At 41.2% G+C, this 15,787-nt stretch overlaps 1 protein-coding gene and 2 long non-coding RNA genes across 14 annotated transcripts in view; 1 reads left to right on the top strand and 2 right to left on the bottom strand.

Moving 5' to 3' along the window:
* Window positions 1–15,787, bottom strand: part of LOC126918944 (MAP7 domain-containing protein 1-like) — a 197,569-nt gene that overhangs the window by 167,083 nt on the left and 14,699 nt on the right. For 3 of the 10 annotated variants that reach the window (XM_050727543.1, XM_050727547.1, XM_050727553.1), the window contains exon 1: window positions 1,105–1,177. The exons of the other annotated variants lie outside the window; for them this stretch is intronic. In XM_050727543.1, coding sequence (XP_050583500.1) covers window positions 1,105–1,162 — 58 coding nt within the window. In that variant the 5' untranslated portion in view covers window positions 1,163–1,177. Of the gene's footprint in view, window positions 1–1,104; window positions 1,178–15,787 lie in introns of those variants that run through there. 10 annotated transcript variants of the gene reach the window in all.
* LOC126919026 (uncharacterized) lies at window positions 378–3,260 on the top strand. 3 transcript variants are annotated; one of them, XR_007711493.1, is made up of 2 exons: window positions 378–669; window positions 3,154–3,260. It is a non-coding gene; the product is annotated as an uncharacterized LOC126919026 (long non-coding RNA). The 3 variants fall into 3 exon arrangements; XR_007711494.1 differs by lacking the exon at window positions 378–669 and adding an exon at window positions 1,316–1,442; XR_007711492.1 differs by lacking the exon at window positions 378–669 and adding an exon at window positions 2,341–2,539.
* On the bottom strand, window positions 7,210–15,678 carry LOC126919033 (uncharacterized). Its single transcript, XR_007711500.1, has 2 exons — window positions 14,141–15,678; window positions 7,210–14,058 (listed from the first exon to the last, which is right to left on the bottom strand). It is a non-coding gene; the product is annotated as an uncharacterized LOC126919033 (long non-coding RNA).

Below are 15,787 nucleotides of genomic sequence, written 5' to 3'. Positions count from 1 at the left end.
AGACAGGAAACAACTTTGAATTTATATATAATGAAAAAAATGGAATTCAAAGTCAATGGTCAGGAAGAAAAAATTACTAGAGTATTCAAGAGCGTAACATTGAATTTGAAATTTTGATTTAGTTGTTAGTTGCAGAAAAGCAAGATCACACGAGAAAGAGAGAAGCTATTTATTCAGAAGACATTTGCATCTGCGTCTTTCAAATGGAATGAAAAGAATATTTCACAGTCGCGTAGAATCTTAGTCCAGAGAGAAGTCATGAATAACAAAACTAGAATCTACGTGGATATTAACATTAGTATAGCTCGGCAGAAAAACATATTTAAATTAGATTCAAATTAGATCACGTGTGGATCTCAAATAATATAATATATAAGATAAAATGATAAGATTGGAGGAATTAGAGAATAAATAACGCCAATAAGATGTACCAAAAGCACCATGTTCTTTGCATCACAAGTGGGATTAGATCGAACAAGCAATTAGAACGAACGACGCGATTAACTAAACGTTTTCTGGCGTTGACTGTACGGCTTCGTCTGCCGCAAACGCGATAAAATGCAGCTAATTCTCACTAAGGTTTTGTTCCCGAATCGTTCTCGAGGTCCTACCGAATTCCATTAACAATCCCATCCGCAGCACCGGTTATGTCCTGCGGTATAACCTAAAGTAAGTAGCTCATCGACTAACAGTCTGCATAGACTTTCCTAGAACTTATCCTAGATTCGCGACTTTGACCGAGCGGAGTAATAATAGCAGCACAAGTGTAGAACAGCATAAAAGCCGAAGCGTTTGTGTAAAGCTTCTCCGACGATACGAAACTGGCGAAACGAAATGAATCAGAAAGCAACGTGCGAAGAAGATTCTCATTCGAAATCTTATCGAGAAGCAAAAAGTCAAATATCACAACGATCGTTTTATATCGACTCGGTGGCCAAGTTTTTGTTGCGATGGCAACGACCGGAATAAAAGTAGCTGGACAGAAAAAAGAGAGCGTGGAAACCGAAAAAAAGCACTGACTTGAAAAGCCTGTCTCGGACGATGCGATTCGCCGAACGGAAAGAAGTATCGAAAAATTAGCGACGTGCAAAAAGGAAGCGTTACCTCGAACGATGGTTGTGACGGGCCAATCGGAGGCATCGAGCCTCTTACAACACCACATGCCGCAGCGATGGTTTCAACGAGCCAGAAGAAAAAGAAATTCGTTAGAAAACCAGAAGAAAAACGGACGGATATATGATTTTCTCGAGAATGAACCCAGGCGTGGAGGTCGTGTCGCGGCTCGTGCGTGGAAACACACACAGTCCGGCTGGCAGTCGAAAGGGGGAGCGCAGTGAACTTGGTGTCGCGACGGAGCACGGCGCCGGCAAATGGCGTCTGTGGTCGATAGACACATCGGTGGGTGGTTGGTTTCCTCCGTTACTATGGCGGAACGCAGCCAGGTTCGTATGGGAAACCAAAAGATGGTGTTGGGGTTGGTCGGCTGCCATGCGGCCCGTCACGAAGACCTTGAGGTTTCGCCTCGTGTGCTTTATCCTCCCCGGTTTATACCTTCAACGTCATGGCTGACGCCATTTTTCTGACGTCAATAAGATCCTCGTGGCGTAGCCTAGAAAAACGATTTTCTTCCTTGCCATCGAGAACCTTCTGCGAATCGTCCCTTTGACCGTACGTGACATTTATTACCGATTGACGAATCGGTAATTTCTATCGACAACGTTCTATCAATAACATATACACACGCGCTATAAACGTCTCCGGAGAGGAATCCGATATAAGAGAAATTACAGACAGGAGGTGTGAACAATCAGGCGTGCAAAGTTAATATTAACCTCGGTCGGGGTCTTGCTTTCAGAGCTAAACGGTACGTATGTGTGAAGAGTTCTGGTAAGTACACCCCTGAGACCTCGGAACACGTTGCTACCGCGTCGATCGATCGATTTATGGGTTCAGCCTCGCGGTTTCGAAACGGATCTTTCTCAGCGAATCAGAGACGACCACCACCTCCACCACGGATACGAGGAAGACTCGATTTATGTGAATTTCGCCTTGATCCTTGTCCCACGACCACCGGCGAGATAACGCAGGCTGTTCGCTTGACCTTAAAAATGCTATCGGTTTCTCTTTTCCCTTGTCCCTACTACTCTTACATTCGACGTGCCATCGAAATCTAATCATTTCGCCTGACTAGCTCGCGGAAGCACCTATGCGAGACTTTAATTTAAAGCGACGCCAAGCAACGCTGGTTAGCCGATAAAAGACGGACCAAGAATGCAGTCTGCGAAGGAGTCGAGGTCGTAAGGTGTTTTCTCTTGTTTTGTGTGTTTTCTATCGAATCGGGATGCTTCAGAAAGAAAATGGCGATGATACCGCGAATAAAATAGCTTCGCAGACATAAATATCAAGAGGGAAGAAAAGAGGATAGGATAAAAACTAGAGACGAGCAGTGCTAGATACCATAAGGACAGCTGGAGATGCGAAACACCATAAAAGCAGGCGAACGCAACGGACTGACTGCCCTGGACAGGCGCAAGACGAGGTGAATGCACCAGCGTCCTTTCCGAGTCCTTTTATATAGCCGATCCACACACCCTGTCTTACCGTGTATCATTACTTTCCATTCCCCCGGTTATCGATTACACAAGTTACGAAGGCGACTCGCATCATTTTTACATTATTCGTACCCTTTAACCGCATCTGGAGGTCGTGTCGCATCTATAAAATGTACTGTACAGAACTGGAGCAAGGTTAAGAAAAAGACTATGGGTCTAAGTGGTCAATATTTGCGGTAAATTTTATCTACGTAAATCTCGGATGCATTTTATAAAACAAAAGGATCACATCTGTTAACTACAATATTCAATGGAAAATAGTTCAGCCAAGAATTCTTAAACTGTCTTACATCTACTACTAACGAATGGAACGTGCAGAGTAGTGGGAATTAACACTAGAATTACCAGGATAGTGAAAATGACTAATCCACGACTTTATAAAGATGTTATTCAGGATATTTTATGAACTTTGGAAATTAATTTGAATTATTATCTGTGAATTGCATCGCTTCGTTAGAGAAGCGAGCAAAACACATTTCTCTTCCCCCTTTCCAACTCCGTACAGTATTCTCGATTTCGTAACCATTTTCTCAATTTACAGCAAGTGCCATTGATGCAAATTTCGAATTGGACGACAAGGAGAGAACATCGATTTCGTGATACGATCTTGTTTGAAGCAATGCTTCCTGCTCGTGATGGTAGCGCAGGTTGGTATCATTCAATTGATAACATCGGAGTACTTCGGTAATGCGTGGAACAAGATTGCGACACGTCTCGAACAATGCGAGCCTCTTTCAACACGTCAGCCAACGTACATCCTTGAGTGTCCGGAATTGCATTTACATATTTTGTACGTTTTATCTTGTACCTACTCGAAACACCTTCGTTCCGTGTAATGCTGTCAGTATCAAAGGAGACGTTGCTTCTCGTGTCGTGCACTGTTGTACTTACGACTTTTATTATAATATAATTTCTGTGTACCTGCGTATTCACTTCTCTTTTATACATATGCCGTTTCTACTTACGAAAAATAAAGAAATTAAGGACTACACAACCTGACAAATAAATAAAAATTAAATGATAAAACGCGGTAAATAATTTAAAAATTCAATAATCATAACTATCCTTCTCGGTGATTACAAAATTAAATTTGTATTTTACACTCTATTAAATAAAAAATGATTTTTCACTCGATCGTTCACAAAATTTCCTACATCTATCACTTATTTTCAAAAAACGTACGTGCACGTGTTTGCGAAGTTAATAAATTAAACGGAATCGAAAAATTGACGTCTCTTTCACGATTTACAAGTCGAATATCGTCAATGCCGATACGTCCACGTGTATTAGGCAGAATCGTAAACGATTCACACCTAGAGAAGAAGCTGCAATTGCAGAAGGAGGAGTAATAGACCGGTAATTTCGTCCAGGAAACAAAAGGCGGCGCACAGAGCTCTAAACGAAGTCAGAAGGGTGCGCGAGAAGCTGAGCACGAGGTTGCTTCTACTTGGACCGAGTACACGAATATTGGCACGGCTGGATTAAACGAGCAAATTACGGGTTTACGGTGGACCAGGAGGCCTGGTCCGGTGAAAATAAATAAAGCAGAAGACGCGGCATCCCGGTGAATTCCACGGGTACGCGGACGTGGCCCGAGGTAATTTATTGCACCTGCTGGACCCGGGCGTAATTATCCCCATGCCAAAATCCTCGAACGCGTGTCCCTTTCTTCGACTTCGTACTGCGTCGATATCTTCGATAAAAAGAAAAAAGAAAAGTAAAAAAAGGACGGTGTTCGTTTGCTCCTCGTGCTCTCCCGTTAGGACTCCACTGGCCGTTCACCGATATTTCCAACGAAAACTTCGCGTTGGCACAGACTAAAAAAAGAACCAGATGCGTGGAAAGCAATCGTATGAGAATAGTATGTAAGAGAATGAATTCTTATGATATGTATATACAAAATGATCGAGGGAGAAAAAATAAATGAACGTGGTTGGATACAAGCAGGCTTCTCTAAAATGTTTGTATAGAAATTCTAGGAATAAGTAAGGGAAAGGAAGAAAAACCAGCGAAGGGCGTCTAATTGAGTTGAGAGCTCCGGCGTCAATTACGGGGCTCGCGGTTCTATTTATTTCCATGACGGTTCGAAAAAAGTCTACCATGGAAAGGTGAAGTTCCTCGAAGTTGCTAGAACTCCGTCACTTTCATTTTTATATAGACACCTTATTTCTGTATAGTGCTTTCTACTGATTATTTTAACTCTTGGGAGCTATCATCGAAGGAAGTCTATAATATCGTGGATAAAATTCAATCCCAGTACATACAAAGCTGTGACGATATTATTACCGACGATAATATTCATATATATACACGTGTAGAACTTCTTCGCTTCTGTTCAAATTCCGATCACATTTTGTTAATGCAATAGAACCATTTATGCCAGCGATCTCGAACGGTATAATAGAAACAAAACTGAGAATAAATAGCGAAGAATCAGGATACGATACAGACGATCGGTAGTTTGATTCGGTCAGTAGAAAGTCTCGCGATATCGAACGACGGCTATCTAACAAAATTCCGAGAGGATCGTTCACCGGGACTAAATATACCTGAGCGCGTGCATAATTTCGAACGTGGAACGTAAACTACAACAAAGTCGAGCTGCATCGGCGTTCGTACGCACTCTGTTTCCACGATATCTCATTTGCCGGTACGAGCCAGTTGTCAAGCACGAAAACACGCGGAACTTGCGGATAAAGAGTGTAAGCGCGCATTTGCAGATGGCAACGCGTGTTACCGGGCGTAATATATCGAAGCAGGCGCGGTCGCGAGCGCCACGCGCTGCTAATATCTCCGGCTAGTCGCGTCGAGGAACGCGGGACCGATCTGCTCTTGTTCTGTTCCGATCGTCCCTCTTAAAAATACTTCCCTCGCCATGCTTGACCGGGAGAAAAGAGAAAACAAAGCAACGAAACGACGCGGCTCTATCTACGGAGAGAATACCGTGACGAACAATAAGAGTTCGCGTGTAGATCGCGAGGAGAATGCGTGCGCTTCGAAGTCGTTTGACAAGGTAATTATCGTTCGTAAATCGTCATTACGGTTACGTCGCGTTACAAACCAGCTACCGGTTCAATCGTTTTTCCGATCCCGCTACCCGGTGTCACGTTAAGCTCTTGTGTGTCGAATCACGATAGTTTGTCCGTGATTTATCTCATGTTCCTGAGGTTTTTTATCTTTTATTTCGAGCCAATGGCAGTCTAGCTCGATCCTACAATTATTATAAATCAGATTACGATATGGTATGAGAAAATCCACAAAACATATATGTTATACGTAAATGCACAAAGTATTTATAGTAAGTTATTTGTTACAATATTCAGAAAATAAAGCAAATCTCGATTTAAGTACTGTTCTGCTGCTCGTAATCATAAAAATGTGAACATTCTAATTATAATAAGTCAAGAAATAAACAGACCTTGTAGCCCGACTAACAGTACTTTGAATATTGAAATAAATATTCAAATAGCCACCACAGTAGATAATAATATACAAACAGTGCAAGATATCAATTTGCTTAAATTACAGAATAAATACAAAGTATAGAAATTGCAGGATTAAGCCAGTTGCAGCTATCGGATCGATATAGAATCGATCAATAAACATCAGTTCAAGATTGTTATTATATCGAGCCAATTATTATTATTATATCGAGCTTCTGGGAGATTTATACGAGATTATATTCAATATCGACGCACGCAAGATATTCTCCATAATTTTCATATTATTAGATATTTAAGTATCACCGATCGTTCTATGGTGCAATTATCGGCTCAAATCAGGGATAATCGATATTAATCGTCTTATGTAAGAATGCTTAATTGATCGCACTAGGCCCGTTCGTTCTTGGATAAACCAGGGCGCAAGTAACACCTAAAACAGTCTCATTATACTATTTACGTAAGCGTAGCCGATGACTTCGAATTGTTGGTTGAGATAAACAAGCGAGTTTCTTGTGGGTGCACTCTGTTGCAGGACAACGCGGCGAATTGCGCGAAATTACTCTCGAATCAGAGCGGTTCTCGGTTAGCAACGGTGGCGAACCTCGAAGACGATGTACAGTATAGAGAGTCGGTGAAAAGCAACGCGCGATTCGCCGCGTGTTGGCTATTTTCGCGTCTGGGCTTTCCAGAACCTGACCCACCGACTACATTCCTTTCAACGAGTGCCTGGCGCTGCTGAAAAAATTAGCCGCGAAACGCACTTCGACGCCTACACAAGCGACAACTTGTCGCCGAAATATTGTAATTTCATAAGTGATAAATAGGTTTTCGAAATGGCAGACTTTGCCATAACATACAGGCAAGTCGACTTGTGTTGGAAAGTGTTGAACCAAAAGATAGAGATCGAAAGGGATACTGAAGGCAGATTAAGTTGTTATTATTTATGTATATTTCCTCTGTGATGAGATCTATGATTTTTGTGGAAAAATTTAAATCTCGAAATGCCATTGACACGAAACACTCCTAGATTAATTCAATTTATAAATCTGAAACAAATATTAAATGAAATAAATCTATAAATAATGTATGGGTTTCATAATGAAAAATAATCTATGGAAATCCTAATTGATTTCGTGATATACAAAACTATTCGATAACATAGCCACTGGATATTCATTTATTTTTCGCAACAAAATACATAACTAGTGCTTAAATTACAGGAAATCAAACGATTAATTCTAATGGAAGACGATAGAATTTTAAACAAACTATTCTAAAGACACGTAACGATCGAAGGAGAATGAAAGCAGAACCCCGTCTTGTTTTCCTACGATTTACCGTGAATTTTACGCGAACGAATAACTTTCACGGCACCCCGAGGCTCCGTTGCAACGAGGACAAGTTCAAGGCGTGCCGCGGAAACGGAAATACGTTTTCGCGAAACATCCGGTCCAGGTCGGACACACAATTCTTAGAATAGACAGTTATATTCTGCGCCGCTACTAAAACGCAATGGAATCTCGATAACTGAGTTCACAGATGATCACAGATTACATAAATGATCGATAAGAAGGTATCATCGTGCAATCGCGTGAAATTGAACGATTTGCCCATTGAGCATTAAACGAAAGGAACACGGGATGTTTGTAATTTGTTACAATCGGGATATCGCTCTAGCTGGTGGAATCGGCTTGGCTTGAACACGATTTCGTCTGCCATGTACGATCGTTCAAGTGTATACCACGGCTCAACCAGTTCATTATGAAACCGAAGCTATAATTAATCGCTAAGCTATGTACGCTGTAGTTGCCAAGAGTCCGACGTGTTAGCAAATCCATTAATTGACCCGTTTCATTAACCGGAATATGCTTAACGTAATATCCCCTTTGCGATCGCTCTGCGAACAAAAACAGACGAGATGAGAGTTTCTCGTAGAAAAACGATCAGCTGTGGCACCGTTCAGCCTGGTTAAAAATCATTTCGATTCGTACAAGCTCGCAGAGCACCACGACCAATCGATTTTTTCCCCGGGCCGTAACGGTAAAGAGCCCGAAGTGAAAGTACAAAGACAAACATGCCGCGCTTAAATTGTTCGTAATCTCTAGAATAGCTTTAATGCTCGACAGTGATCTAGTGGCTGGCGCGTGCAACCGGTTTTCATCATTCGATGAGAAAACATTGTTGGCGAAGAAGGGAGGGGAGAAAAGAGTATTCGATTCGCGATATAAATTTCTATGAATGGCCCCGCACATTTAAGTAAGCGCGTTCTTGTAAGCTCTGCGCGCGACACAACCCTCTCGATCAAACGTGACGTACCCTCGCCCGCTTGTGCACGATTCGTGGAACATAAATGAACACGGAGAGAAAGAGAAGGAGAGACAGAGAGAGCGCGCGCGAAGGGGAGATCGTTCGTCAACTATTTTTACGATAAATTAAACTCGCGACTAGCGAGAGGTGACGCGGCGCGAACTCGCCGACGCGAAAAAATTCGACGCTTTCTCCGCTGGCTGATATATCGATGCATAGCTTAATGCCGCGTTTCATAATCCTTGAATGCTACTCGATAGTGGCGATAACCATTTATTATTCGTGGAAATGCAGTTTGAAAAGGTCGTGGTACGGAGCGGTCGCTTGTTGCCGGTCGAGTCGCGAATTCCGCCGGGTTCAATAACAATTCTCCTTCGACACTCAAGAATGTCAAACGGCAACGATTATCGGATTTTCCGTTCTTTAAATACCTGCCGCGTATTTTTAGATGCGCGCAGTGGGTTCGGCACCGTGGAAAGCAAGGGAAACTTTTTCACTGAGTGGAATGAACGCTGAACGATACCAGCGAGCCATGAAGGCGAAAAAAAAAGAAATCGAGCAACGTTAAGCACGATAGATAAGGAAAAGGAATTGAATTGGACGACAAACGTCCTTGAAATGAAATAGCGTTGTGCTGATCATGCAGTTACCACTGAGGCTGGCTCCATCCAAGAAACTTACGGTTTCTCGCGATAGACGCTGAATATTCCAAGCTTCCGTACGTAAAAGAATTCGTCACGACTATCTTTGCAAACCGAGATCTTCCTCGGTTCGCGCACGGGTAAGCTTCCACTATATTTAACTCGGTTATGCAGGAGAGCTGTTCTTTTCATGATACGTGATACAGAACATAATTCGATATTTGCCTTTCTCATCGCGCATTCCACCGAAGCACATAAATCTTAATACGGACAAATTATCTTGCTTCGAAGTTTCTCGTAAACAATATTCTCATGAACGATGTGCAACGTGTACAAAAGTTCGACACGTCGAACAAACACCGGTGGAAGAATACGGTACGAAACGAGGTAGAAGCTAACGCAAGGTAAATTAACGATAAGAGGAAGATTAATGTCCCACAATTCCGTTGTAATAGGATCAGCAACAAGAAACTTGTTCCGTTAAACTCGGTTAAGTGTTTAATACGTAATTCCATCGTCCCACGAAAAAACGCTTTGAACCCTTTAATCATATCCAGCCTTTGGAGTCAATGAAACGTAACCGTTTCCAAGTTTAAGCTAGTTTGAAGCAGCGTAAAGTACTCATGCTTTGAACATATATTGCAAAACCAGGTAGGTAAATAGATGAAGTTTTGTTTGAAGCACTTTATAGAAATGCCTCGTTGAGAAATGTATCGTCGATGACTGCTGGAAATTCGAGATATTTATTACGTCGATGTCGCCAGGCTCCATAAGAAGAGACACGACAGGCAGCGTGGTGGACACGTCAGGTGGTACACGAGGAACTCCGATCGAGTAGCTCGAGAATCGTAACAAAGAGATTTATCGGTCGATCGAGCACGGCGAATAAAAAACAGGAGGGGATAAAACAAGTTGAACCTCGTACCAAACGCTTCCACCTGGTGACTGAATAGTAAATCAAACTGAAGGAATTCAGCTTAGAAGGAAAACAGATCTGCCTTCTGCAATGAAAGCAAATATCTATTCAACGGAATACCAATTTCGCAATGCATACCGATCTTCTGATAAGCATCGTTATAAAGAAAGTAGGATATACAATTGATAGTAATGCTTGAACAAGGCAATTCCAGATATACGCAGATTTTTTCCTTAGAAAATTTAGGTCAATTGAGTGCTGATTTCGTATCAATTTATTCAACTTTTCACTTACTGTGTTGTCTATAGAAAAGAGGACAGAATGGAACCTCTGCAGTAACTATTAACATTTACCGCTATCGGAAAGTCACGAGAGACACGTCGTATGCCATCGATTTATATTCTCAACTATACGCATGTAAGTACGCACAATGTTTTTTTTTTTATCGTCAGAGAATTTACATTAATCGTGAAAATAGACGAATCCCTCGTGAAGACAGCGAGGATAAATACGACGAAAATAGAGACTCTTAATCAACAAATAAAAAATTCTACGCGAATTTTCAACATTTAGTTCAAAGATTTATCCCGCACATTGTTAAAAAGATAAATAAAACTGAACTAGAAAGAAAATAAAATTGTAAGGCTAATAAATCACTACTAGAAAAAGGAACGAATAGTAGTCAAAGGGAAACAACACGGTGAAAATGTAGTTCGTCCATCCGGTCCGACGACCTAGACCGAGTGCCGAGACGACGGGTTACGAGAGGCCTTCGCCTTGACCTTGAAGAGCACCGACCGTCCTAGCAAAGGTGAACCGGACAGACAAACCGAGAGGAGTCTTTACCTGTCTTGTGTCTGTTCAACTCGCCACGTAAGTATAATACACGATTTCCGTGCTTATGTAAGTCGAAACATTTTTATCACGTACACGTCATCATCGCGGCCACAGTCTTACCATTGCCTGCCTCTTCCCCACCCTTTGCCTGATAACGTTGTTCTATGCATCGGCATTTGCACCATGTTACTACCATCTTACTGTTCATTCTGCTACATGTGACCTTCATTAGTAATTCACTGAATAATGGTTTCTAATTACGCTGATTGAGAGTAATATATTTGTATTTCATTTACTGCCGAGTTACGCGTTAGCTTGGCATTCTTCCCCTTCTAATCGAGCCATCCTTTGTAATTGGTTTTAAATAAGCGACTAAGCAACATAGAACCACTCTTCATGTTGGTAGAGTTTTAATTAGAATCGCACGTTTACAGCCAATGATAGATTCCAATTGACCGTAATAAACCTTTTAAAATAACTTCTGACAATTATACGCTAATTTAGAAGAACGAATCAGTCGATACAAGTAACGCTTCGCTGGCCGTCATTGATTGAATCATTACTATCAAGATCTTTTATAATATTCCTATCGAGCCAAGTTATCGAGACTTTCTACAATTATCAATTATCCGCAACGCATTTGTCCACGAATGTGCTTAGTACCACCTAATAACATTTCTTACATTAATTTGAAAAAAAAATGGCTATCGGGATAAAATTTCTTTTAACGTCTGACGGACCTCAAACACCAGTTGTCGAGTCACACTCGCCCAGCAGCATTTTCAACATTTTCAGGGTCATCGGCAACATTTGCATGTTTCAATCACTCGATTACGCGTCCCCATGATTTCGTTAGTATGTTACGGAACTAGTTACTATCCATATTTCGTTAGTATGTTACTTCGACGAGTTTTCCTGATCGGCTACAAACAAATCAAGAACAAACCGTATGGTATCAAACGGCTACGTACCGATACGTTATCAAGCAACCATATGTCGCTCGAAAGAAACTCGACTGATATCTTCAATAAATGTAAATAAAAAGATAACCATGATTCATAATCGTACAACAAAAAATCCTCGGTTATTTTAAATTAACTTTCAATGATACGCACTTTGTATGCGGAATTTTAATTCAAAATTATGTCACTTTCGAAGAATCGCCATTTGTTAAATAATTACACTGGGTCTTTACGTAGACTGATATTTTTATGGATACAGCTAAAGCTAAATACGTATCTTTTTACGTTGTATACATTCTGTGCATTTTTGCAATTTTAATTTTCATAATTACAACAATTCCCATATCTTATATATCTTTGCATATTATGTACGTATATATCTATGTGTATATCGTCGCATATATAAATTCACCATAAATGAATAAATCTTCATAAATTACCTAAGCTGAGTGGCACGTTTAAATTAACTAGAAATAAAAAGAAAAGAGAGAGAGAGAGAGAGAGAGAGAGAGAGAGAGAAAGAGAATTATGTCACGGATCGTTTTTTTTTCCCAGATATGGTCAGAATGCATAACTCGAAAGAGGGGAAACTTGAGGAACGACTTTCTTCGAGACGTTTCAAGAGATTTCGTTCCTTTCAAGGAAGCAACAACAAGATGCGCGTCGACTTTTCGCGAAATCGAATAAGTGCTCGAGAAGAGTCGAGTTACTCTCACGATACGACACACGATACTCCCTGTCTAACTCACGGAAGACCACCCATAAACTGGACAAACGAGTCGAAAGGGAATTGAATCTGAACAAGTAATTAGCGCTGCAGTCGTTCGCCAAAGACTCTCCTCTATCGTTTCGTTCGCACGACTCTTTTTCTCTCGGACAATATATATAGCCCATAATCTACTTTTCTTCTAATATCGCACGCAAGCTTGCCAAGTGTCTAGATGATTAACGATACCGCGATATGCATCAACGGTGAGCGATTTGCAGCAGCACGCTAGAATCGAGCATGGTAAATCGTACAGAACGTGGACAGGGAGGTAATGAGCTAATTCCATCACTAAGTTAAGCGACCAAACGCAAGAAACGTCGGACAGTCGAGTAATTTTCTTTGATCGTTCCTGGAATTCTTACGACGACCATCGTCGAGAAAATATGAGATACCGTCACCTTACATGCATACAGTGTCCTTGAGCAGCGTTCCAGAACTAACCTTTCCCAGTATTGTGAGAGCAATACTTGGAAAATTGGAACTCTTGCGATTACGAATCTTATACAACAGATTACCAAAGCATTCGGACACTCGTGAAATCTTTTGTGAATATATATATATATAGATATATTACGTATATTATACGAAACATTTTTCAAATTCATTGCATTTGATTGGAAGGTAAATTTGGAAAACAGTTTTCGCAACGTCGTTAATGTTTTCTGTACTCTTCGATTTATGGAGTTGATCAATGTCACTTCTGAACAAGTCAAACCAACCCTTAGCAACACGATCATGACAGCCACATCCTGCCGCCAGTACTAAGTACAATGAAACTCCAAAATGCTCCACGTAACACACACACGCGCGCAACATACACATACAAAAGCCTTCTAATCTAAGTGTTCAAATACCTTCATGAACCACTGCTACCACATGCTGCCACTGCAGTACATTCGTAGATTACACTCGATATAAAACCGATAGAAAAGAAAAAAGAAGGTAAAATCGAAAGTTACTGCGTATCGATCGGAATGTAATGTAATGGAAATAACTGTTGGATGTTGATCGAAATAAAATAGTCAAGACGCCGGCAGTACGCGAGGCAAATTAGCATGTCGCTCATTGACATCGTATATAGGTTGAAGCATCGTATCGTGGCGATGGCGAAGGCAGTCACACCCTGTAGACTAAAGTGACGTTAAGTAGGCCTTTGCATTTAACATCATTGGCCTCCACACGTCGCGGCATTGGCTGGCTGAGTAACTCGCTCGTTCCAACCGTTCTACGGAGTTCTGTGTCTGTCAGGTTTATGTAATCGGGTAATGGAACGTGGGCGAGGTCGTCCATCCTGCCTTTCCTCGCGTCTTCGACCATATTACGTGAAACGTCGATGGACGCCTGATGGATTCGTTCTGGTCAACGAGACGTGTGAAGAACCCTTCAACAACGATCATTACAAATACCGGTGCTCGTTTGACACGATTCCCGTGTCTTCACAGTGAGAAACGATGTTGTTCGTCAGACGTATAAAAGACAACTAAAACCGCATTCTTCGATAAACTAGCGATTCTTTGTGGTTTCTCTGCCTAGTGTTTCTACATAGTAAGATTGCTGTCACCGTGATGAAACTGTTGGTCAAATCATTTGTGTACAGATTAACACACCGACGTATGTTCCAAATACCATTTAGTCATATTCCATCTACCTTACCGAATAAGCAATTTCGCGGAGCACAATGGAAATCCATCAAGGTGAACGACCTAGCCGAACCGCTGTCGATATGTAGAAAACCGTTCTCAGAAGTTTCCTCGTTTGTTAGCATTCGATCTGCAATGACGATTGCACAAGGGTCGGCCGAGGAGAAAGCCTCGAGGTAAGTTCGTGTACACGTGGGTGGTTTCGGAGTCTCGAATACCGATTAGAGAATTAGGTATCTTATTGTAGCGGGCGAGTCGTTTAACCTCGGCACTAGTCGGTTATCGACGAACCAATCGCGTATTTATCGGAACATGTTTAACCATACGAAACGTCCAAACAACATCTGATAGCATCGACTTGTCGCCGTTAAGAATCAATGAAATTTTTAAGCATCGCCGACTACGTATCTTTATCTCTGATCTGATGCACGACAGGACACCGAACATAAAAAAGAAGCCAAAAACACAGAACAGAACCAATGAACGATACTAATTGGAACTATACGAAACCGCATTGATAAATAGCTGTTTCTAGAATTATCTCCAGATGCACGTAATCAGAAAAACAGATCAACAAAAATGCAACGTAGTTAACGCGTCCGTCAGTGAAACCGTGTCGTTTCAGTTTATCGATGTTAATTACAGTTATAACTAACGACCTATCGGAAATCGTGATCTATAAATGAAGGTCATAAATCGAACACGTCGTTCGAGCGATCGCCTATTTATCGAGACACTTTAATTAATCACGCAGAGTGCCTCCAATCATAACAATGTATGATTAAATGAAAATAAGCTAGAGAACTGGCATAAGAGAACAAACGTCCGTGGCGATGCTAATTAAGCCATATAGAGGAACGATAACGTATCCTGTTCCAAATATTACCACTGTCTCTACGAATCTAAGCTCACAGACACTCCGTCGAGAAAAAGCACGAAAGCCATTTGGGCCGCGCGCGCGAGCTTGCCAAGCAATTAAAAGGAATTTAACGAGCCCCTTATCTTCGAGCGGAGTGCGATTCAGAAAATTAGTCGGACACGCTTAAGGAAGCTCATCGTTTCCGCGGGAAGTTTAATACCTCTCTACCACGAAATTGAAGAATTCCATCGGCGATTGACCTTCCTTTTCCCCTTTCTGTACTCCTCGTGCATATATACGAACACGTCACGGTGGAGTCTAACTTATTCAACGTGGAAATAATGGAAATAATTAAAGTTCTTCTGTTCACGGATACTAATGAGTAGCCGAAACGGCTTGCTGCGTCTTTTAATATGACTCTGGCCGTGTATCTCGCTCGTGATTCGCGCGGACACGTTTTAACAAGGTCGTTCTACATACAATTATTACGTGTTTTTACTAACAAGCTTACTAACAACTATCCATCGTCATTCATAAACCTATATATTACACGTACTTTTTTATCATATTATTGAACGTTATCGACTAAATAACGAGATACTATAATCAAAGAAAATTTCAATCAAAATATGTGATAATTCTGTATTCGTACGTAATAACTCTTGGAAATATCGTACACAAACTGCTTACGATCTTTCGACAACTCTAATTTACCAGTAAATAATATTCGTAGCCGTTCAGTCGGATAAATTGATTTAAGATATGGATTCGATCGGTATTTATCCATTTTCATTCCTTGTT

Source organism: Bombus affinis, chromosome 7 (genome assembly GCF_024516045.1).
Source record: "Bombus affinis isolate iyBomAffi1 chromosome 7, iyBomAffi1.2, whole genome shotgun sequence".
NCBI classification, from domain to species: Eukaryota; Metazoa; Arthropoda; class Insecta; order Hymenoptera; family Apidae; genus Bombus; species Bombus affinis.
This window is presented reverse-complemented; position numbering and strand designations above follow the sequence as displayed.